The sequence below is a fragment of the Pseudophryne corroboree genome, chromosome 2 (genome assembly GCF_028390025.1).
Source record: "Pseudophryne corroboree isolate aPseCor3 chromosome 2, aPseCor3.hap2, whole genome shotgun sequence".
In the NCBI taxonomy this organism is placed as follows: Eukaryota; Metazoa; Chordata; class Amphibia; order Anura; family Myobatrachidae; genus Pseudophryne; species Pseudophryne corroboree.
The window spans coordinates 528860772-528882292 of NC_086445.1; the positions used below are offsets into that span (position 1 = coordinate 528860772).

General features: G+C 40.3%; 1 protein-coding gene and 1 long non-coding RNA gene across 6 annotated transcripts in view; one reads left to right on the forward strand and one right to left on the reverse strand.

Annotated features, from left to right (window-relative positions):
* Positions 1–21007, forward strand: part of LOC135033722 (CUB and sushi domain-containing protein 2-like) — a 1450369-nt gene extending 1429362 nt beyond the window's left edge. For 2 of the 3 annotated variants that reach the window (XM_063954204.1, XM_063954206.1), the window contains 9 exons: positions 291–402; positions 1738–1917; positions 3443–3508; positions 3992–4153; positions 5383–5495; positions 8052–8139; positions 10594–10729; positions 11644–11820; positions 17648–21007. In XM_063954204.1, coding sequence (XP_063810274.1) covers positions 291–402; positions 1738–1917; positions 3443–3508; positions 3992–4153; positions 5383–5495; positions 8052–8139; positions 10594–10729; positions 11644–11803 — 1017 coding nt within the window. In that variant the 3' untranslated portion in view covers positions 11804–11820; positions 17648–21007. The remainder of the gene's footprint in view (positions 1–290; positions 403–1737; positions 1918–3442; positions 3509–3991; positions 4154–5382; positions 5496–8051; positions 8140–10593; positions 10730–11643; positions 11821–17647) is intronic. The other variant, XM_063954205.1, reaches the window with a different exon arrangement.
* LOC135033758 (uncharacterized) overlaps positions 10829–21521 on the reverse strand; it is a 138288-nt gene continuing 127595 nt past the window's right edge. For all 3 annotated transcript variants that reach the window (XR_010229107.1, XR_010229113.1, XR_010229101.1), the window contains exons 3-4: positions 20554–20610; positions 10829–11292 (exon numbers count right to left, since the gene is read on the reverse strand). This is a non-coding gene — a long non-coding RNA (uncharacterized LOC135033758). The remainder of the gene's footprint in view (positions 11293–20553; positions 20611–21521) is intronic.

Genomic DNA, 21521 nt, shown 5'->3' on the forward strand with positions numbered 1-21521 from the left:
TTTCTTCCCATGTTAATGTCCATACCCTGAGAGCTTTACTGAAAACTTGCTGAAAAAGCTTCAAAAAGGATCTTTCATAAGGATAAAAACACTATTATTTCCAGACAGCTCAGATCAGAGTGGATGGTGCTAACAATGTAACATACATTGAACCATGCTACAAGTTATTCATAAAGGGAACATGTTTATAACTACAAGAAAGAAACGTAAGAACGTAAAAGTAAGACTCTTGTTCATCTCTCTTGTGCCTCTCTTCTTCTTTCTCGCCCTCTGTCTCCCCATAAATGCAGGTTAGCAATATAGTACAATTTAAGTGTCAGAAGGGATACCTCCTTCAGGGCTCCACCACACGGACCTGCCTCCCAAACTTGACTTGGAGTGGGGTGCAACCAGAGTGCATTCGTAAGTTCTGAATGTATAGTAAATGTATTTATTTTTCATAGTTATAAATGGTATGATTTGAGTGTTTAGTAAATATCAAAATGCAAAAGTTTAATATTTATGAGAAAGGTACATTTAGCTTTAGAGGCAGATGTATTAAGCCTGGAGAAGTGATAAAGCAGTGATAAAGAAGTGATAAGTGGAAGGTGATAACGCACCAGCCAATCAGCTCCTAACTTTCATTTTTCAAACCAGTAATGATTGGTTGGTGCCAGCAGCATTTCTAGAGAGGAGAGGACCCATGTGCAGTCTGCCCGTCGTGCCATTTTTCCGGAGTCCTGCGCATGCGCTGTAGACACTGGCCCTGTGCCAGAGTCTCTAGTGCTCAGTGCGCTAGCAGCGGCTGTGACGGCTACGGGAGAGGAGGGGGCTCACACACAGTCGCCGATGGATGCCGGAAAGGTAAGTACAGGAGAAATGGGTGCAGTGTGGGCCCCCTCTGGCCCCAGGGGCCCGTGTGCACTGCACACACCGCACCCATTACAGATACGCTAGTGGCTGGGGCGTTATCACCTTCCACTTATCACTGCTTTATCACTTCTCCAGGCTTAACACATATTAGGCTGTATGGCCCCGGTGGCACACGTTGCTGATAAGAACAAATAATAAACGTGATGTAGAATCAGAATTGAGCAATTACTTTAAATTCTATACTAAGGTAAGCCAAAAATTGATGAGCCAAATAAGATTATTAAAACTTTTGCTTGGTGTGGATGTTAAGAGTAATTTATTATCTGTTTAAAATTAGTTTGAAATTTAAAATGATTATACCACTGTGTCCTCACATTCTATGGCTTCAGTCACGTCAAACAGCCCCTCTCAGGGCACCAGGTCCTGGGTGAATTTTCATCTTTCTCACTGAAAATGTGCATCTTATTCATCAAAATAGCACTAGCAACTGGAAGTGACAAAGCTACTATGCTAGATTGCACTGATCAGTATGATGTGCAACATTTGTACATCTGTGTGCAAATGAGTCTGTGTCTGTAAACACAGTGCTATGATGCAGCAGCCGCGGCTTTCTCTCATCAGTCAAGTTCCGTTGCGCATCATCTGCGACTTTGTACTTGTTTCAATTTAAATTCCTGTGTGGTTAAAGCTGCAGCCCAGCTTCTCCTGCACACTTTGAGCGGCGCTTTGCTGCGTATGCGATGCAAATTAGACACAAAATATAAAGAAAAAGGTGGTACGCTACACCTTTCGGTCTCACACCATTTGCTGTTTAGGTGCTAGGTGTATGGGATGCATTTGTAAGTTAATGTTTATTGACATTTGTGTATCTTCTGTTTTCTACAGCCCACAACTGCCGACAGCCTGAAACACCCGCTCATGCCAATGTCGGAGCAATAGACTTACCATCCTTAGGCTACACATTGATCTACACTTGCCAAGCTGGTTTTTACCTCACTGGGGGCTCCGAGCATAGAACCTGCAGGGTGGATGGGAGCTGGACAGGGAAGCCTCCTGTGTGTCAGGGTAAGAGGGCACCTCTTGTTAAGGCACTTCCAGCTAGGTTAATCAGGTAGATATTTGCACTATGAAACTGCAAAGTTAACAGAAGAATGCAGTTCATTGCCTTTGTATGATTCAGGATATTCTCAAGCATACAGCTCCTTTATCCTTCCTCTTGTTCCCATGGCTGTGCAGCTATTTTACTGTATACATGTCAGGCACCCAACACCCTTGGGTAACAGATGTGGATACATATACTGTATGCTGATCTGATATTAAAATCTGTGGCCCTCATTCCGAGTTGTTCGCTCGCAAGCTGCTTTTAGCAGCTTTGCACACGCTAAGCCGCCGCCTACTGGGAGTGAATCTTAGCTTATCAAAATTGCGAACGAAAGGTTCTCAAAATTGCGAATAGAAATTTCTTTGCAGTTTCTGAGTAGCTCGAGACTTACTCTTCCAGTGCGATCAGTTCAGTGCTTGTCGTTCCTGGTTTGACGTCACAAACACACCCAGCGTTCGCCCAGACACTCCCCCGTTTCTCCAGCCACTCCCGCGTTTTTCCCAGAAACGGTAGCGTTTTTTCACACACTCCCATAAAACGGCCAGTTTCCGCCCAGAAACACCCACTTTCTGTCAATCAAATTACGAACACCAGAACGAAGAAAAAACCTCGTAATGCCGTGAGTAAAATACCTAACTGCATAGCAAATTTACTTGGCGCAGTCACAGTGCGAACATTGCGCATGCGCAGTTAGCGGAAAATCGCTGCGATGCGAAAAAAATTACAGAGCGAACAACTCGGAATGACCACCTGTGTTTCTAAACCATATGCAGAAGTAACCTTATCACTGTGACTGTATGCCTTATAGTAAACCCCAGCTAATCACAGATCCCTGAATACTAATTTCCAATTGGCTGGAGAGCAGAATAAGAAATGCAGCTTCTGCGCTACAACCAATCACAGAGCTAAAAGTACGTTCTTATTAGCACCCTGTTCCTGAGAGTCTTGCATTGGTGATTGTTTGTGTTTAGGGCCTGGGCTAACATAGTGAGGATATTTTGTTTGATGGGTCTCTATATATGTTATATCTCTGTCATACAGTACATACAAGGTTTTACTCTAAATGGTGGTCATTAGAACTGCATTTTGTGGGGATGCACTGCTTGTGCTGGATATGGGCAGTGTGTAGTGGATAGTTGAGGTGGATGTACAATTGTTAGTTATCGTTTTTATTATTGCATGCATGACTGTATTCACTTTTATGGAACAGTAACAGACCATTTTCCTCTATGTCAGCATATTTCTTTTTCGCTCTACTATGAACAAACACAAAGTTTGTCCTATTTGCCATGGCTCACTAACAGTTGCTTGGTGTAGTGGGATTTTGAAGTCCTCCATGTACTAATGTGGCTGAACATTAGCTCCCAAGTGTTAGCACTTGGACAGCACTGATATGTAATTTACAGCATGAGGCAAGTAAACAGTACAGCTGACAGGTCTGTGTGTGATGTGCCACAGCCTTACCTCACCAGTGGGTTTCTTTTCCAGCTGATGTCAGACCCAGTGGAAAACCTATTTTCCCAGTTAAAGATCCTCCCATCCAAAAAATATCCGGTAAGAGCTTTGTTTACTTGCTGGGCTGTAAGACTGATAATTGATTTGATGATGTTCTTATGACGCCCAGTACTTACGTCTGAATCCTCATAGACTGAATGGCATTATCCAGTTAGAGAACACCATTATATGAGTTGATGTTACTTATTTGTAATTAAAATCTTGGTAATCTTTGACTTGATCCAATAAGTATGTCATCCTACTAGTATTTTCATTAAAGTTTGGGTGGAAAAAAATGTTCACAACCGGACATCTCCTTTTATTGAAATCAAAGTAGTAAAAGGTCAAAGTAGTAAAATGTCAAGAACGGCAATGTGGAATGAAAAAGACAGAATGAACTCCTGGCTGATGCAGCGTACCGTGATCGTGGGTTTAAATTGGTTTTTAGTTTCAGAAAATGTCTGAATATGTAATCATAGTTGATATTATTATCTAGAAAGTAGTTAGAGCAAGAAAGCTATAATGATAATGTTACCATTACAGTTCCTGCTGATGTCTTTGCCAAGGACTCTCTTTGGAAAGGGTCTTATGAATATCAAGGAAGAAAACAACCAGCAATGCTCACGGTCACCAGTTATGAGGTTGGAAACAGTAAAGTTAATGCCACCATGATTGATCACAGTGGGGTAGAGCTGCAAGTATCAGGTGAGGCTAGAAGGCTGAAGCCAGCCCAACCATCATATCACTGAATACATTTTGTCCCACTGTGAGTGTAGCCTACTACTTATTAATGAAAAACAAATGTATATTATGTACAAGAAAAATGTATAAGGGTCCCATTGGTTTGCTCTTCTCAATACTTATATTGGCGCAGGGTTCTCTTTCGCTGAATGTCCTAATCCGTTGCAGCAGTGACAGCAGTTCATGGGGGCAGGGCACCACCCCCACTCAAAATATGCATGTCCGTCTCAGGATATGGTATTTTTGATTATTATATGTATATGTTTATTCATATGGTAGTGCAGTGACTGCACAATGAACACATCCAGTGGCGTCACAAACCAGGTTCAGGGGGTGCGGCCCGCAACTTGGTGTCGCCCTCGGAAGGGGTGACACCAAAGTGCTCGCTCTCCTGCAGTGACAGGAGCCGGGTGTTGCAGTGTGATATTCTCCTGCATCACTCGGCACCTGTCACACATGAAGAGATGGCACACAGATATCCCAGTCTCCGAAGGCAGCCAGGATGCTGGACACACTCCCGGAGTGGCGAAACAGAGATCCCGCGAGGCCATGCCTCCTTTAGTTAGGTCATGCCCCCTTTTTGGGCGGGAGCGCCTCCGGCGTGGGGGTATTAGTGAATAGCACGCACCGGGTGTCACCACGCCCAGTGATGCCTCTGAACACATCATCTTACAAATTACTAAAAAACATCCATTGCACAATATAACAAGTGCAACGGGAAAATATTTAAGACTGAGGTGTCTCCCTTCCCTACCCCAAAACCTTACAATCCAAATACAGCAATAAAGGCAAATTTTCAGCATACAACCCAGCTAAATGTAATAGCGTCCACGTTCCGGAGGTGCGGGAGTTCTGTGCGAGTCTGCCCGGGATTTTAAAACAGCAATCATTTACAGGAACAACCAACCTGTTTTGCCTTGTAAATGATTGCTGCTTTAAAAAAATGGGGAGAATCGCACAAAAGTCCTGCACCTCCGGAATTTGTAGGCTATTACATTTAGCCGAACAAGTTCAATATTTTATATATATATAGAACATAAACATTGGGGAGTTGGACCAGATTATGTATATGCTAATTAATGTATTTTGTATAGAGACTTCTTGTCCTATTAAATTATATTCCAGTAGATTTTGTAGATATTTCATTCTATGAAAGTATAGCATTCACATAATGTCTTCCTTATTTATCACAGGTATTTACAAAAAGGAAGAATTTCACCTTCTTCTCCAGGCATATCAGATCCGGGGACCAAAAGACATTGTCATGGAGAAGTTCAAGATAGATAGCTGGGCTTTGGATGGCCATGTAAGTCTGAATCTTATGATGATACTATACATCAATGGATCATCATACATTCTCAGAAACATAAACTTTTTATCGCCTGATGACAGCCTACATTTACAGTATACACTGGTAAAAACAATATAAACTTAGCTAAAGTAAAGACTCAGAGACATATTGGTGAGGAAAAGGTTCAGCTTTAATTACTTATAAAAGGGGAAAGGTATGGTGACATACATTACTACATGCATTATCACTTAAAGGGCAATATTAATTTGTTATATCGCACCTGATATCCCGTCTAAAGTGACAGGAGATCGCGGGGCGATATTCAATTGATCTTTTTTTTTTGCACATAACGCGTCCAGAGAGGTCAAATTTAGCCACATAAAGTGGCTAAACTCAATCAAACTAATGGGCGCAACGTAAAAAGTCCAGTTTGGGCACCCAAAAGGGTAACTTTTCGTGCATTTCACTTGCCACCCCCAGGGTGTGCGAGCTGAAATGTCTGCGCCGGTGATAAAACAATTAAATATTGCCAACAAGGCCAACTGGCAGCCAAAAATGTAATTCGAGGAAGAGCTAGATGGGGGCCAACCTTAGGCAGAGTTTCCCAAACTCTGCAATTACATTCCAGGTTTTAAGGCTATCCATGCTAGCGCATAGATGACTTAATAGGTATCACAGTCAATTTGATTTAATCATCTACATTTAAGCATGGATATCCTTAAAACCTGGGCTGTAACAGTGGCGTTAGGGAAACTCTGACTTAAGGTGTTCAAGCTAGAGCCAAGGAATCGGAGGGAAGCTCTATTAACGCTATCTGAATATAGCGTTATTGTCACAGGGCTTCCTCCGGTATTTTTAGTAAGTTTGAGCAGATCGCATTTCCCATAACAAGTATGGGAGATGCATCAGATTACTAAAAAAAATTAAAAATGTAGGGCTTGGAGGAGAAATTTGCGAAATCTCCTCCAATTGGCCATTGGCAATACCTGTGATATCAAAATAATGTGAAACGGGTGTGAAACACCTATTTTTACATTATTTTACTAAAAATAATATGGATAGAAATGCCCACAACACACCACTCAAGCTCTGATAGGCCAAAAACATATAATGCTAAAAGACCAACCTCCTTAAAAACATTAACACCCTGGTTGCTACTAAATGTGTGATGATGCTAATCTAGAGGTTTAACATCTGCCAAGGATATTAAATGCCATCTCATTCCTTGTGTTTACACTGTGTCTCATGTACTGTGTACGTGTATAACAATGTGAGTTTTACTGTAGCTCTGTAAGTTACATTACAGAATTTTTTTGCATTTTGGAAACTCTTACCCATTGCAACACTGACAACCAAATATCCTCTAATACAAGTATACCTCCTGACAACACGTAAAGGAAGCCAAGATACAATTTGCATAAAAATAATGTAGTACAGTCCAGTGTTGTAGATCTCAAGGTATGACTGGGCCTGAAGCGGATTGCAGTGCATATCCGTTCATTGCTGTAGACATGTAAGAATAGAGACAGATGACTGAATGATAAGGAAACTCATCCCTGTCATCTCAAAAATGAATGCCTGCTACAGACATTGAGCTATTCTAAATATAAATGATTGTAATAATCTCTGAGGTTTTACAGTAGATGGGCAGATGGATAAGTGTCTCTTATTTATTGTCACATGCTATGTTTCTATACTGCTAATTATAGAGACAAAATGTGCATTTATATGATAACTGCATTGTAGAACCAGATTGCAACCTACCTTTATCCACTTGTGAAAAAGCTCTTTTTATCACATTACATGCATTGCTTAATAAAGTAGAAACTCTGCTGTACAGACACAATGGGATGCAGTACTGTTACTATATGTAACAACATACTATACATATGTTTAGTCAGGTCGGAATAACATATATATTCCAAATCAGGGGTGCAGTTTATAGTTTCTGAAACTGTATACCACATACATACTGTTGTTCAGTCTGATGAGAGCATCCCCATACTACATTATCTTCTGAATGACAGAAACATAAATAATTGAAGTTGGAGACTTCCGACTGTAGAAGTCACTTGTTGAATCCCCTTCTGTATTTTCTGCCTGGCAGTTCCCAATTCAGAAAGCTGCATAATGGGTAATCCTCATTGTTGTGTTATACTGTCACTGTTTATTCAGACTTCTAATATCATGGAGTGATCCACTGTCTTTAAGTCACTTTTAGTGACTTGTGTTCTTTATTCTCTCATTATGGCCCTACACTGCAGGTTCAGGGATTCAGTTGATAGAAAGGGCCACACACAGTAGTAACTGCCGAATCCACAAATGTATGCACTATTCCCTGCATCAATGCTTCAGAGAGCACTAGCGCTGCATTTTCACATAGCAGTTGCCAGAGGCTAATGCATGAATAGCTGGTCATACAAGTCACAAATAATAAAATGCCACCAGAAATACAAGTGTTTCCAAGGGTGCAAATTACATAATATACTACATAATATGCTGACCATCTCTGGTGTAGCACAGTCCAAATTGTCAAATCTAATGGATTTTCTGTGTTATTCTCACCTATAGGTTTCTTCTGAATCTGGTGGGGGAACATATGTTTATCAAGGCTTTGTGCGTGGAAAAGGATTTGGACAGTTTGGTCTTCAAAGAATAGGTAAACCTAGCCAATTTGCTGCATCTCACATGAACTGCGTTATCAATGTTAGATATAGTTCAACAGCACTAAAATAACATGCACTAAGAATTGGCTTCGCCCTTAGTGCATACTTCTTGAGTATCCCTGAATGTCAGAGAGATTCCTTGAAATAGTAGTAATCTCCCTGGATCCTGAAGAGTCCAGCAGTGTCCCTGAGGCTGGGCCAGGTGGGCTTAACAGTGTTGATGTCAGCACTAACTGCCCACCATGGAGGAAACCCTGGAAAGAAGAATAGGGAGGATGTGTGCTACAAGAACATGGCCAACACTCTCCATTACACTGATGGCTATATGAGTGGCAGTATGCCCAAGGATGTGTTATTAATTACATGAATCTGGTGGAAGGAAGACAGTTATGGGGGTAATTACTAGTAATACTACAAAATAGTACTGGGCATCATATTTTTATTGCACATTTACGCCTATGGTGGTTTCACATTAGTGGGTTCATGGACTCAGAGCAGACATATTGGTAGAGATGAGCAGGTACGGATTTAACGCCAGAATTAACGCCAGTTCGGTTTTATCCGGATTTTTCTTATTGGCGATCCAAAACACGTGACATCCGTGAGCCAAGAAGATGCCGTTTTGAGATCCAAGTAAAGCCAAGTAAAACCGAACCCGCTCATCTCTACTTATTGGCCATCTGTGCTGGCTCTCTCTGTGGCCTTTGCATTTTTTTTTCTTAACTATGACAACTGGGCATGGTTTGCAAAGCTTAAATGATCAGTGTAAGGCAAAGTCTCCTATCACATGTATCCCTTATCCTCAATTCTGTCTGTTATATAACTTGAAAAGAGACATCAGAGCTTGTGGTCAAGTATGCTATAGTATAAGATGTTACTAGAATTAGTAAAAGCTTTTTCTTAAAAGTCAGGAATGTAACTTTTTCTTTTCATAGCATAATTCTGAATGCATAGGTAAGTAGATTTTTGGAAAGGCCACACAGGTTATACATTGTTCCATCACCTTACCACATTATACTTATTTAATATGCCTGTACAACTGCTTAGTGTGGGTGAGCAGGTGTTTTGGGGCACATATACCTGACAGCACAAAGACTTTTCACTATTGGTAGAATAGATTTATTTCTATTATACACATAAGACCAAGACTGTCTGAAGACATCAATGGGCCCAGAGCAAGTCCTCATTAATGGTCTCCAAGAACCTTTGTAAAACACAAAAGATATCATGATAAGAAGATGTCTGAAGACAAAAATAACATGTTCTTTATATTTCCTCTGGCAGAAATGTGACAGTTTATTACTGAGCTCTGTTAGAACTGAAATGTTTTATATTGTAATCTCGGGTTACCTTTAGGAGAGATACAGCATTACACTGCATGTTCTTTATATTTGACCAAGATGTCTTATGACCACCCAGGCCTAACAACTTAAAAGAAGAGACTCTGCTCTGTAAATGGAGGGTTGCTGGTCTCTCTAGCACGCAGTGGAGCAAAAGATCACATAATGGGATGCACACCTACCTATGCCATCCACTGTCATGAACTTAAAAGTAGTTAGCATTTGTAAAGTACTGGGTCCCACTACTGTAAAAGGAACAACACTTTGTTACTGTGTATGACTGTGTGTCTACGCCTTCTTTGATTAAAATCAGCAACATGAAATTACTGGTTAATCTGTGGTTGGTTGGTTGGTCCATCTAGCCGTTGTATAAGAAGATCGCACCAATCAGACATGGGTTATACACAGTATGGAAACTTAGGCATAAGAATTACTAGAAGAGTGACTCTTGCCAATGGACTTTATTCAGCTTCAGTTGCAGTTTTGCTAATTTAGCAAAACTGCAGCTGGCTGCGATCGCATGCTGGAGGATGCACAGGGCAAGGTCGCCCAGCATGCAAATACCTGCAGCGTTGCATTCGCAATGTAATTGCGATCGCAACGCTGATTTGCGAAAAAAGGTGCAGCACCGTCATTTTTCGGCCCACAGTGGCTGCTTGTGACGTCACACGACCGTCCAGAACTTGCCCCTGTTTCCGTTGACACGCCGGCCCACCGCAGAGTTGATGCCCCTGCAACGCTGCATCGCCACCCTGTCAATCAGGCTGAGGCATTCGCATATGTGAGATGCCCATGTGCGCACAAGCAGTGCGGCTCCTGCACGTGCGCACTACGGCGGCACACATGGAGATGTGATCGCATCTCAAGTCCGTGTGCTGCTGAATACCCTCCAATGAGGGACATGGATGATGCAAGCATAGCTCCTGGCCTAACTATTGTAATTACATATTTAAAGACATAAACTTGCAACCTGTGACTGGCTGCCGTGCTTGTCATTTACCACTGAAATCAACAAACCAGGATAATCATACTTCGAATATGAGTCCTGATATGGATGTAAGATTGGTGTGACTATGACTGACCTATTCTGTCTCTTTACTCTCACAGACAGGAGATTATTAGAAAATAGTCCTGACACCATAGGACACTTCCCATCCAACAGCAGCTCTGTGGCAGCTGCTATTCTTGTGCCTTTTATAGCTCTCATCATTGCTGGTTTCGTCCTATATCTCTACAAACACAGGTATGATCCTTACAGTTGTAATCAGCGCTGCCGAATTAGGGGCAAAACAACTCTGCTTCAAACCAAAATGACTACTAAAGCCTTACAAAATACATCTCCTAATTTGATAAAAGATTTTATTTTATATAATTTTATTTGTATAGAGAACAACATATATGAATTGATAATGAAAACATTTCCAGGATTTTTCCATAAATTATATAAATGTGACTCTTATGGTGTAATTTGCCAGTACAGTTCCGTGCATAGATTATATCTATGGTTATACGCACTGTCTAACAGTGTATATATCTCATGGATCCCGACTATTCTGGATTGGAACAGCCATCATTCTTCACAAAGAAATGCAACCATGCCACCGCCAATACCACATTATCTGCCAGTATCAGTGTTCTTACATTTCCAGTGTGGTTGGCAGAGGATGAGTTTGTAGCAAGGTATAATATGTACATCTATGCAGGGAAGACTTTCAGCACATTCCAGTCACATGACGCACACACTCCGCTACGAAGAAGCCAACAGTGCAAACAAAACGCAGCCGAAAAGACAAAGTCCACAAATGCCTTTAAATAAAAAGAGAACAATTACAAACAATAATATGAATACCTTTAAAATGTAGATGAATCTGGCTATATATAGGTATATCAACAATAAGCATGTCTGAATGTATGCAAAACTTCGGGGGGACCAGACCTCCATTCATATAGTCTATATTTAGAATCCACCATAAACAGTCACATTTAAATAATAGTTTCATACCCATATTGTAGTGAGACAGAGAATAACATCATGGATGTTTTATATTTTTAATGCACAAATATTAAATATCTGCAATAAGTATGCCTTCCTCATATTTGTTTTCGCATATTCATAATGATTTTTGGCCTCGATCACTAATTTTATCATTTTCCCAGAAGAAGACCCAAGGTTCCATTTAATGGCTTCACAGGACATGAGAACACAAATGGCCGGGCAACATTTGAGAATCCTATGTATGAACGGAATGTGCAGCCCACAGAAATTGTGGCAAATGAGACAGAATTTACAGTTAGCACAGTGTGCACTGCTGTATAGCACCCGCCCTGCACCAGGTAAGGTGGCAGTAGGAAGTATGTAGCATAGTATGCTGTAAGGAGGGGTTACTAACAGGTGGTGGGATGTAATGTGACAGTAGGCAGTATGTTACGTAACAAGTATGATGTTAGGAAGCAAGGTGTTAATAGTAGTTAGGTGATGGATGATAACATGGCAGAAGGCGGAATGCAGAATAGTAAGTATGATGAGGTAATATGGCAGAAGGTAATATATAACCTAGTTATTATGATGTAGGGAAGTTATTAGTAATAGCTGGGTGGGGGATGTAATATGGCAGAAGGTATTATATAACCTAGTTAGTATGATGTAGGGAAGTTATTAGTAATAGCTGGGTAGAGGGATGTAATATGGCAGAAGGTAATATATAACCTAGTTAGTATGATGTAGGGAAGTTATTAGTAATAGCTGGGTAGGGGAATGTAATATGGCAGAAGGTAATATATAACCTAGTTAGTATGATGTAGGGAAGTTATTAGTAATAGCTGGGTAGAGGGATGTAATATGGCAGAAGGTAATATATAACCTAGTTAGTATGATGTAGGAAAGTTATTAGTAATAGCTGGGTAGTGGGATGTAATATGGCAGAAGGTAATATATAACCTAGTTAGTATGATGTAGGGAAGTTATTAGTAATAGCTGGGTAGGGGGATGTAATATGGCAGAAGGTAATATATAACCTAGTTAGTATGATGTAGGGAAGTTATTAGTAATAGCTGGGTAGGGGAATGTAATATGGTAGAAGGTAATATATAACCTAGTTAGTATGATGTAGGGAAGTTATTAGTAATAGCTGGGTAGGGGGATGTAATATGGCAGAAGGTAATATATAACCTAGTTAGTATGATGTAGGGAAGCTATTAGTAATAGCTGGGTAGTGGAATGTAATATGGCAGAAGGTATTATATAACCTAGTTAGTATGATGTAGGGAAGTTATTAGTAATAGCTGGGTAGGGGAATGTAATATGGCAGAAGGTAATATATAACCTAGTTAGTACGATGTAGGGAAGTTATTAGTAATAGCTGGGTAGTGGAATGTAATATGGCAGAAGGTATTATATAACCTAGTTAGTATGATGTAGGGAAGTTATTAGTAATAGCTGGGTAGGGGAATGTAATATGGCAGAAGGTAATATATAACCTAGTTAGTACGATGTAGGGAAGTTATTAGTAATAGCTGGGTAGGGGAATGTAATATGGCAGAAGGTAATATATAACCTAGTTAGTACGATGTAGGGAAGTTATTAGTAATAGCTGGGTAGGGGGATGTAATATGGCAGAAGGTAATATATAACCTAGTTAGTATGATGTAGGGAAGTTATTAGTAATAGCTGGGTAGGGGGATATAATATGGCAGAAGGTAATATATAACCTAGTTAGTACATGTAGGGAAGTTATTAGTAATAGCTGGGTAGTGGAATGTAATATGGCAGAAGGTGATATATAACCTAGTTAGTATGATGTAGGGAAGTTATTAGTAATAGCTGGGTAGGGGAATGTAATATGGCAGAAGGTAATATATAACCTAGTTAGTACGATGTAGGGAAGTTATTAGTAATAGCTGGGTAGTGGAATGTAATATGGCAGAAGGTATTATATAACCTAGTTAGTACGATGTAGGGAAGTTATTAGTAATAGCCGGGTAGGGGAATGTAATATGGCAGAAGGTAATATATAACCTAGTTAGTACGATGTAGGGAAGTTATTAGTAATAGCTGGGTGGGGGATGTAATATGGCAGAAGGTAATATATAACCTAGTTAGTATGATGTAGGGAAGTTATTAGTAATAGCTGGGTAGGGGGATGTAATATGGCAGAAGGTAATATATTACCTAGTTAGTACGATGTAGGGAAGTTATTGGTAATAGCTGGGTAGTGGAATGTAATATGGCAGAAGGTAATATATAACCTAGTAAGTATGATGTAGGGAAGTTATTAGTAATACCTGGGTAGTGGAATGTAATATGGCAGAAGGTATTATATAACCTAGTTAGTATGATGTAGGGAAGTTATTAGTAATAGCTGGGTAGTGGAATGTAATATGGCAGAAGATAATATATAACCTAGTTAGTATGATGTAGGGAAGTTATTAGTAATAGCTGGGAAGGGTGATGTAATATGGCAGAAGGTATTATATAACCTAGTTAGTATGATGTAGGGAAGTTATTAGTAATAGCTGGGTAGGGGAATGTAATATGGCAGAAGGTAATATATAACCTAGTTAGTATGATGTAGAGAAGTTATTAGTAATAGCTGGGTAGGGGGATGTAATATGGCAGAAGGTATTATATAACCTAGTTAGTTTGATGTAGGGAAGTTATTAGTAATAGCTGGGTAGTGGGATGTAATATGTCAGAAGGTATTATATAACCTAGTTAGTATGATGTAGGGAAGTTATTAGTAATAGCTGGGTAGCAGTGCTGTAAGTAGACATTTTAGCGCTGTGTGCAAGAAACGGCATCGGCGCCACCCCGCCCTTAACGTAAACCTATAATTAGTGTGATGCAGTGGTAGGAGGAATTGTGACATCATGTAGTATAATTAGTGTGATGCAGTGGTAGGAGCCTAGAGTTAATGCGACATCATGTAGTATAATTAGTGTAATGCAGTGGTAGGAGGTAATGTGACATCATGTAGTATAATTAGTGTGATGCAGTGGAAGGAGGTAATGTAACATCATGTAGTATAATTTGTGTGATGCAGTGGTAGGAGGTAATGTGACATCATGTAGTATAATTAGTGTGATGCAGTGGTAGGAGGTAATGTGACATCATGTAGTATAATTAGTGTGATGCAGTGGTAGGAGGTAATGTGACATCATGTAGTATAATTAGTGTGACGCAGTGGAAGGAGGTAATGTGACATCATGTAGTATAATTTGTGTGATGCAGTGGTAGGAGCCTGGAGGTAATGTGACATCATGTAGTATAATTAGTGTGATGCAGTGGTAGGAGCCTGGAGGTAATGTGACATCATGTAGTATAATTAGTGTGATGCAGTGGTAGGAGCCTGGAGGTAATGTGACATCATGTAGTATAATTAGTGTGATGCAGTGGTAGGAGCCTGGAGGTAATGTGACATCATGTAGTATAATTAGTGTGATGCAGTGGTAGGAGCCTGGAGGTAATGTGACATCATGTAGTATAATTAGTGTGATGCAGTGGTAGGAGCCTGGAGGTAATGTGACATCATGTAGTATAATTAGTGTGATGCAGTGGTAGGAGCCTGGAGGTAATGTGACATCATGTAGTATAATTAGTGTGATGCAGTGGTAGGAGCCTGGAGGTAATGTGACATCATGTAGTATAATTAGTGTGATGCAGTGGTAGGAGCCTAGAGTTAATGCGACATCATGTAGTATAATTAGTGTGATGCAGTGGTAGGAGGTAATGTGGCAGCATGTAGTATAATTAGTGTGATGCAGTGGTAGGAGGTAATGTGACATCATGTAGTATAATTAGTGTGATGCAGTGGTAGGAGCCTGGAGGTAGTGGGGCATCATGTAGTATAATTTGTGTGATGCAGTGATAGGAGCCTGGAGGTAATGTGACATCATGTAGTATAATTTGTATGATGCAGTGATAGGAGCCTGGAGGTAATGTGACATCATGTAGTATAATTAGTGTGATGCAGTGGTAGGAGGTAATGTGGCAGCATGTAGTATAATTAGCTTGATGCAGTGGTAGGAGGTAATGTGACATCATGTAGTATAATTAGTGTGATGCAGTGGTAGGAGCCTGGAGGTAATGTGGCATCATGTAGTATAATTTGTGTGATGCAGTGATAGGAGCCTGGAGGTAATGTGACATCATGTAGTATAATTAGTGTGATGCAGTGGTAGGAGCCTGGAGGTAATGTGGCATCACGTAGTATAATTTGTGTGATGTAGTGATAGGAGCCTGGAGGTAATGTGGCATCATGTAGTATAATTTGTGTGATGCAGTGGTCGGAGCCTGGAGGTAATTTGACATCATATAGTATAATTAGTGTGATGCAGTGGTAGGAGCCTGGAGGTAATGTGACATCATGTAGTATAATTAGTGTGATGCAGTGGTAGGAGCCTGGAGGTAATGTGACATCATGTAGTATAATTAGTGTGATGCAGTGATAGGAGCCTGGAGGTAATGTGACATCATGTAGTATAATTAGTGTGGTTCTAGGTGTTAGAGGTAATGTGGCAGCATGTAGTATAATTAGTGTGGTGCTAGGTGTTAGAGGTAATGTGGCAGCATGTAGTATAATTAGTGTGGTGCTAGGTGTTAGAGGTAATGTGGCAGCATGTAGTATAATTAGTGTGGTGCTAGGTGTTAGAGGTAATGTGGCAGCAGGTAGTATAATTAGTGTGGTGCTAGGTGTTAGAGGTAATGTGACATCATGTAGTATAATTAGTGTGGTGCTAGGTGTTAGAGGTAATGTGGCATCATGTAGCATAATTAGTGTGGTGCTAGGTGTTAGAGGTAATGTGACATCATGTAGCATAATTAGTGTGGTGCTAGGTGTTAGAGGTAATGTGACATCATGTAGCATAATTAGTGTGGTGCTAGGTGTTAGAGGTAATGTGGCAGCATGTAGTATAATTTGTCTGGTGCTAGGTGTTAGAGGTAATGTGGCAGCATGTAGTATAATTAGTGTGGTGCTAGGTGTTAGAGGTAATGTGGCAGCAGGTAGTATAATTAGTGTGGTGCTAGGTGTTAGAGGTAATGTGACATCATGTAGTATAATTAGTCTGGTTCTAGGTGTTAGAGGTAATGTGGCAGCATGTAGTATAATTAGTGTGGTGCTAGGTGTTAGAGGTAATGTGACATCATGTAGTATAATTAGTGTGGTGCTAGGTGTTAGAGGTAATGTGGCAGCATGTAGTATAATTAGTGTGGTGCTAGGTGTTAGAGGTAATGTGACATCATGTAGCATAATTAGTGTGGTGCTAGGTGTTAGCGGTAATGTGGCAGCATGTAGTATAATTAGTGTGGTGCTAGGTGTTAGAGGTAATGTGGCATCATGTAGTATAATTAGTGTGGTGCTAGGTGTTAGAGGTAATGTGACAGCATGTAGTATAATTAGTGTGGTGCTAGGTGTTAGAGGTAATGTGACATCATGTAGTATAATTAGTGTGGTGCTAGGTGTTAGAGGTAATGTGGCAGCATGTAGTATAATTAGTCTGGTGCTATGTGTTAGAGGTAATGTGGCAGCATGTAGCATAATTAGTGTGGTGCTAGGTGTTAGAGGTAATGTGACATCATGTAGCATAATTAGTGTGGTGCTAGGTGTTAGCGGTAATGTGGCAGCATGTAGTATAATTAGTCTGGTGCTAGGTGTTAGAGGTAATGTGACATCATGTAGTATAATTAGTCTGGTGCTAGGTGTTAGAGGTAATGTGGCAGCATGTAGTATAATTAGTGTGGTGGTAGGTGGCAGGAGGTAATGTGGCAGCAAGTAGCAGAGATAGTGTGTTAAGTACTTGTGATTTTTGCTATTGGGATTTTAAATGCTGGGATTTCATAATCAAAACCCCTATACACAGCTCTAAAGCATCTCTACTAGTCCATGAGATGGAACATTCTGCTCATTCATGTGACATCTGTGCAAAAAATCTGATGTCACACTCACAGAAAGTGTGAAATGATGGAGACAGTTACAGCCTTCAGACAGATGGGAAATTAGGAATATATTTTAAGTGTATATGTAGACTGTTTTTTTCAAGAATAATAGTTGTTATCATCATCTGAAATGTTTACAAATATTTTATTTAGGTTTTGATTGGGGATTTATTATATATATTATTTGCTTGGAGTCTTCTCACAAACACTTTTTTACTTTTTATACAGTGAAACGGTTATACTTGGAGTCTCCAGCCAGTCTTTCCCTCGCCCTGCATATCATCAGTTGGCAGCTGATATCACCAGTGCCACCTGTAGCCACTCCATTTTTTGATGACGTCCAAAGTGTGCTAGGCTGGGGGGTTCAGGAGAAACCAGGAGAATATCCCATGTTCTAAGAAGCAATGCCAACAGCGGACTGGCAAACTCACTCTACTCCAGTCTGAGTATCATGCAGCCTTGGCAACTGGGAATCTCAACACAAGTGGCAGGGTTGCCACCTCCAGAGGTCCTTATCCTCCAGGGACACCGTGCAAGTGCTTTTATAGTTAACTTGTATACATGCAACGTTGGCTGGGAGTGGATATAAACAAATCTATATATATAAATATACATATTTTTATTCTGCAAAGAACCAGTTCCAAAAAGTGCTTTTCCTCCATTCTTCTCCGCCTGATCCCTGCAGCACATAACAGACTGTGTGGCGTTGGCGGGAAGGGGGAGCGCCGCCTTACACCCCAAACCCCAGGTTGGTGTGCAAGTCTTCAACCAGACAACGGTTCAACCAACGCTTGAAGGAGAGCTGTCCAATTATTCTGTTTCAAAACTAACCCTTCTTATTGGTCACTGAGCACATAGGTAGACTGGCACCTTCCGATGGATAAATTAGAAACGATTGGCCACATTACCTCAAATGGTCATGTTGAGTTAGTTGGATGTGTGAGGTTTTTGTGAGCAATGCATTGCAGGTTCCTTTGGGTCTATTCTCAGTATTATTTTGCTGCATTTTTGGTAGAGGGTGTTTTGTGCAGAGGTTACTGAAACTAGACAGACCCTTACCAAAATCAGGATGTTATCAAAGTTGAGAGACTATATGGAAAAAACCCCTGATACACACAGCCATTTTATGGTCATCTCAATACATTTGTTTGACCATATGAATGTTCTTCTGTGAGCCACTGACAGAGTGAGACTAGTCATGTGGTGCAGTGTCACAGCAAGTAGTAAATTACCTTCTCCAATGACAATGAATGAAATTCAAGTCTTTGAATGTTATACCAGGCAACATCAAATCCACAACATTATAACACGGTGTAATATATGATTAGGTACTCACACCTGGCCTCTGTCTTTCACATATGCCAAACTTTATGTGTTTTACCAAAACCAGTATGCCCTTTATCAGGAAATCACATTTATTATAAATACAACCAGTTTGGATGCGCAACATTTCTCAAGTTAATATATTTAAATTGATTAACTTGGGAAATAAAAACATTTATTTTCTTATTTTAAATTATTGCCTATTTGCCTGGTGGATGTTACTATGCTACTATTCATGATAAAACCATTGACTACCTCTTCTGTTTCTATAGTACTTCATAGCATACATACATACATACATACATACATACATACATACATACATACATACATACATACAATATGTACCCTGATGTTGTCAAGGTACAAGCATTAATTGTTAACTAAACAATGATTATTTCCATTTGCTCCTATGTAACAATAAATCTGGTAATGAAGCAGTCAAAAGAACGTGCAATAAAAACATAGGATTTCAGGAGAACAATCATACCAAATTTATATAGAGAACTCAGAAACTGTAGTGTTCACTCACATACGTAGAACTAGGACGATAACACTAATAATTACTTTAAGTATAGAATACTCATAGTCCAATGTGACAGAGGTAATGTCTGCCTCTCTATACACCTCTGTGAATGCTACAGGTGTGCAGGCATGACTTGTATAACCCCATGAACAGCCCCGGTTCCCCCTGCAATGCATTGCTGAGTTATTTTGTGCAATGACACCTTTCTGGGGGTGGTCTTCTGTATGCCGGCGGTTCTGGTGGCAACTGTACCATCAGCCGACCGGGTGACTGTATGTACTGTAGTGTCACATGGATTTGCTGTACAGGTCATATGTAGCAACTTTTATTGCACTTGACAACAAGATAATGAATAGATGAAAAAAGTTTGAATGTAACCCATATATATTTATGTATTTTAAATATATATATATTTTAGTTTAAGAGCAAATGGTTTTAAGACATAAATATACAGGTTACTGTCACTTTGGGCCTGATTCAGAAGTAGACACAATGCCCGTCACTGCAGCGCCGTTGTGTGTTGCAGACCAGAGAAGCTATGCAAATGCTGCAGCTGCCGTGATTTGCATTGAGATGCCCACCTCCGGCTTCTCAGATCTGCTGCTTGCATACAGAGACGCACCATCGGATGCACATCGGTCCCGCCTTCAGACCTCTGACCAACCCTGTGGTAGTCCAGAATGTCTGTCACAAGTAAGACGCCGGGCCAGTGAAACTGTGTAAGGAGACACAGCTGCTGGCTCAACATGCCCCCCAAAATGATGGTGACATGCCTGTGTTTAGTAGCCACCCACTGTACCACACACAAATGGCCGCTATCTGTCAGTCACTCTGCATCCTGATCCACAGTACGACCGCCATCACTGAGCCATTGGGCTACATGCACAGCGCCACTACTCAGACACTTGCGTAGTATAAAACGCATCATCCAACTGCGTCTGCCTCTTAATCAGGCCCTTTTTTACTTTAGAGGTGTTTCTGCCTGTTGTTGAGGATAAATAAAATGGCTGATGTCAAAGTGTTCCTTAGCAAAGACCAATGAATATATAAAGATGACATGGCCATTGAGTGACATGTTGGGAGGTTTGTAGCTGCCATTTTAATCCTTGTGCTTTACAAATTCCAATAACTTTAATGATTCTAAACAGGCAAAAACACAGCATTTAGCAGCAAACGTATGGTAAATAATATGTACTAACAACGTGTCATATTGGTGCTTTATGCTCTTTGCACAACACAGCTGAGCAGATTGTGGAACATCAGACATGCAGGGGGGTAAACTTACCTAGTTCCGGATACTCATGATGCTACTTTCTCCTTGGCCTCTCCCAACTCCTACAGTCTGCAATGCAAACATTATCAGGACTAGCTAAACAGCTCATCGCTCAGCTACTGGTCTCCCCCACTGCAACCCACATACAGTACAACCCATGGAAAGGACAAACAGAATAAATAGACTATTTTGTACAGAGATATATTTTTATGAAGAGAATTTGTACAGTTAAAAAAAATATAGAAATTAAAAAAAATGTAAATCAAATCCTTTATGTCCTATTTGGATTATTGTATCCTATGGTAGTGATGAGCTTTTTTTGTAAATGTAAAAATGTACAAATGCCTTGTTTACAGAAGATAACTGTATATATGTAATCTATACACACTCTGGCTTGTCTGCAATATAAGCTGTTTAATTTATGTGTCTCTGTATATGAGGCTTCTTTTTGTTCAATTTGTCTTTTAATTTTCATGATTTTGAAAAGCTATTTTAAAATTTTGGAAACAAATTAAATCTAAATTTTTGCATTGTTTTGCCTACTGTGAGTTCTGTGTGCCAAGAACAGCACGTGATGTGATGCCTAAATGTATGAGATCTTCTAAACCAGGCCTGGCCAACCTGTGGCTCTCCAGCTGTTGTGAAACTACACATCCCAGCTTGCTCTACCACAGTTTTAGCATTCCCTAATAGCAAAACTGTGGCAAAGCATGCTGGGAATTGTAGTTTTACAACAGCTGGAGAGCCACAGGTTGGCCAGGCCTGTTCTAAACGTACTGCCCACTTCCCGTCACTGTACAGTGCTAACTACACCACTGGTAAAGGGGAAATACTCTATGGATGCAGGCCCTGAGCAATAAGGTAACAGCAGATATCTTTCTGGGGGGCAGTGGAACTGTGAAACTAGATTTGGGGCACAAATTAAATATACATGGTGGCCTATAGGTCTCCATACATACGGAAGATTCATACTGTATATA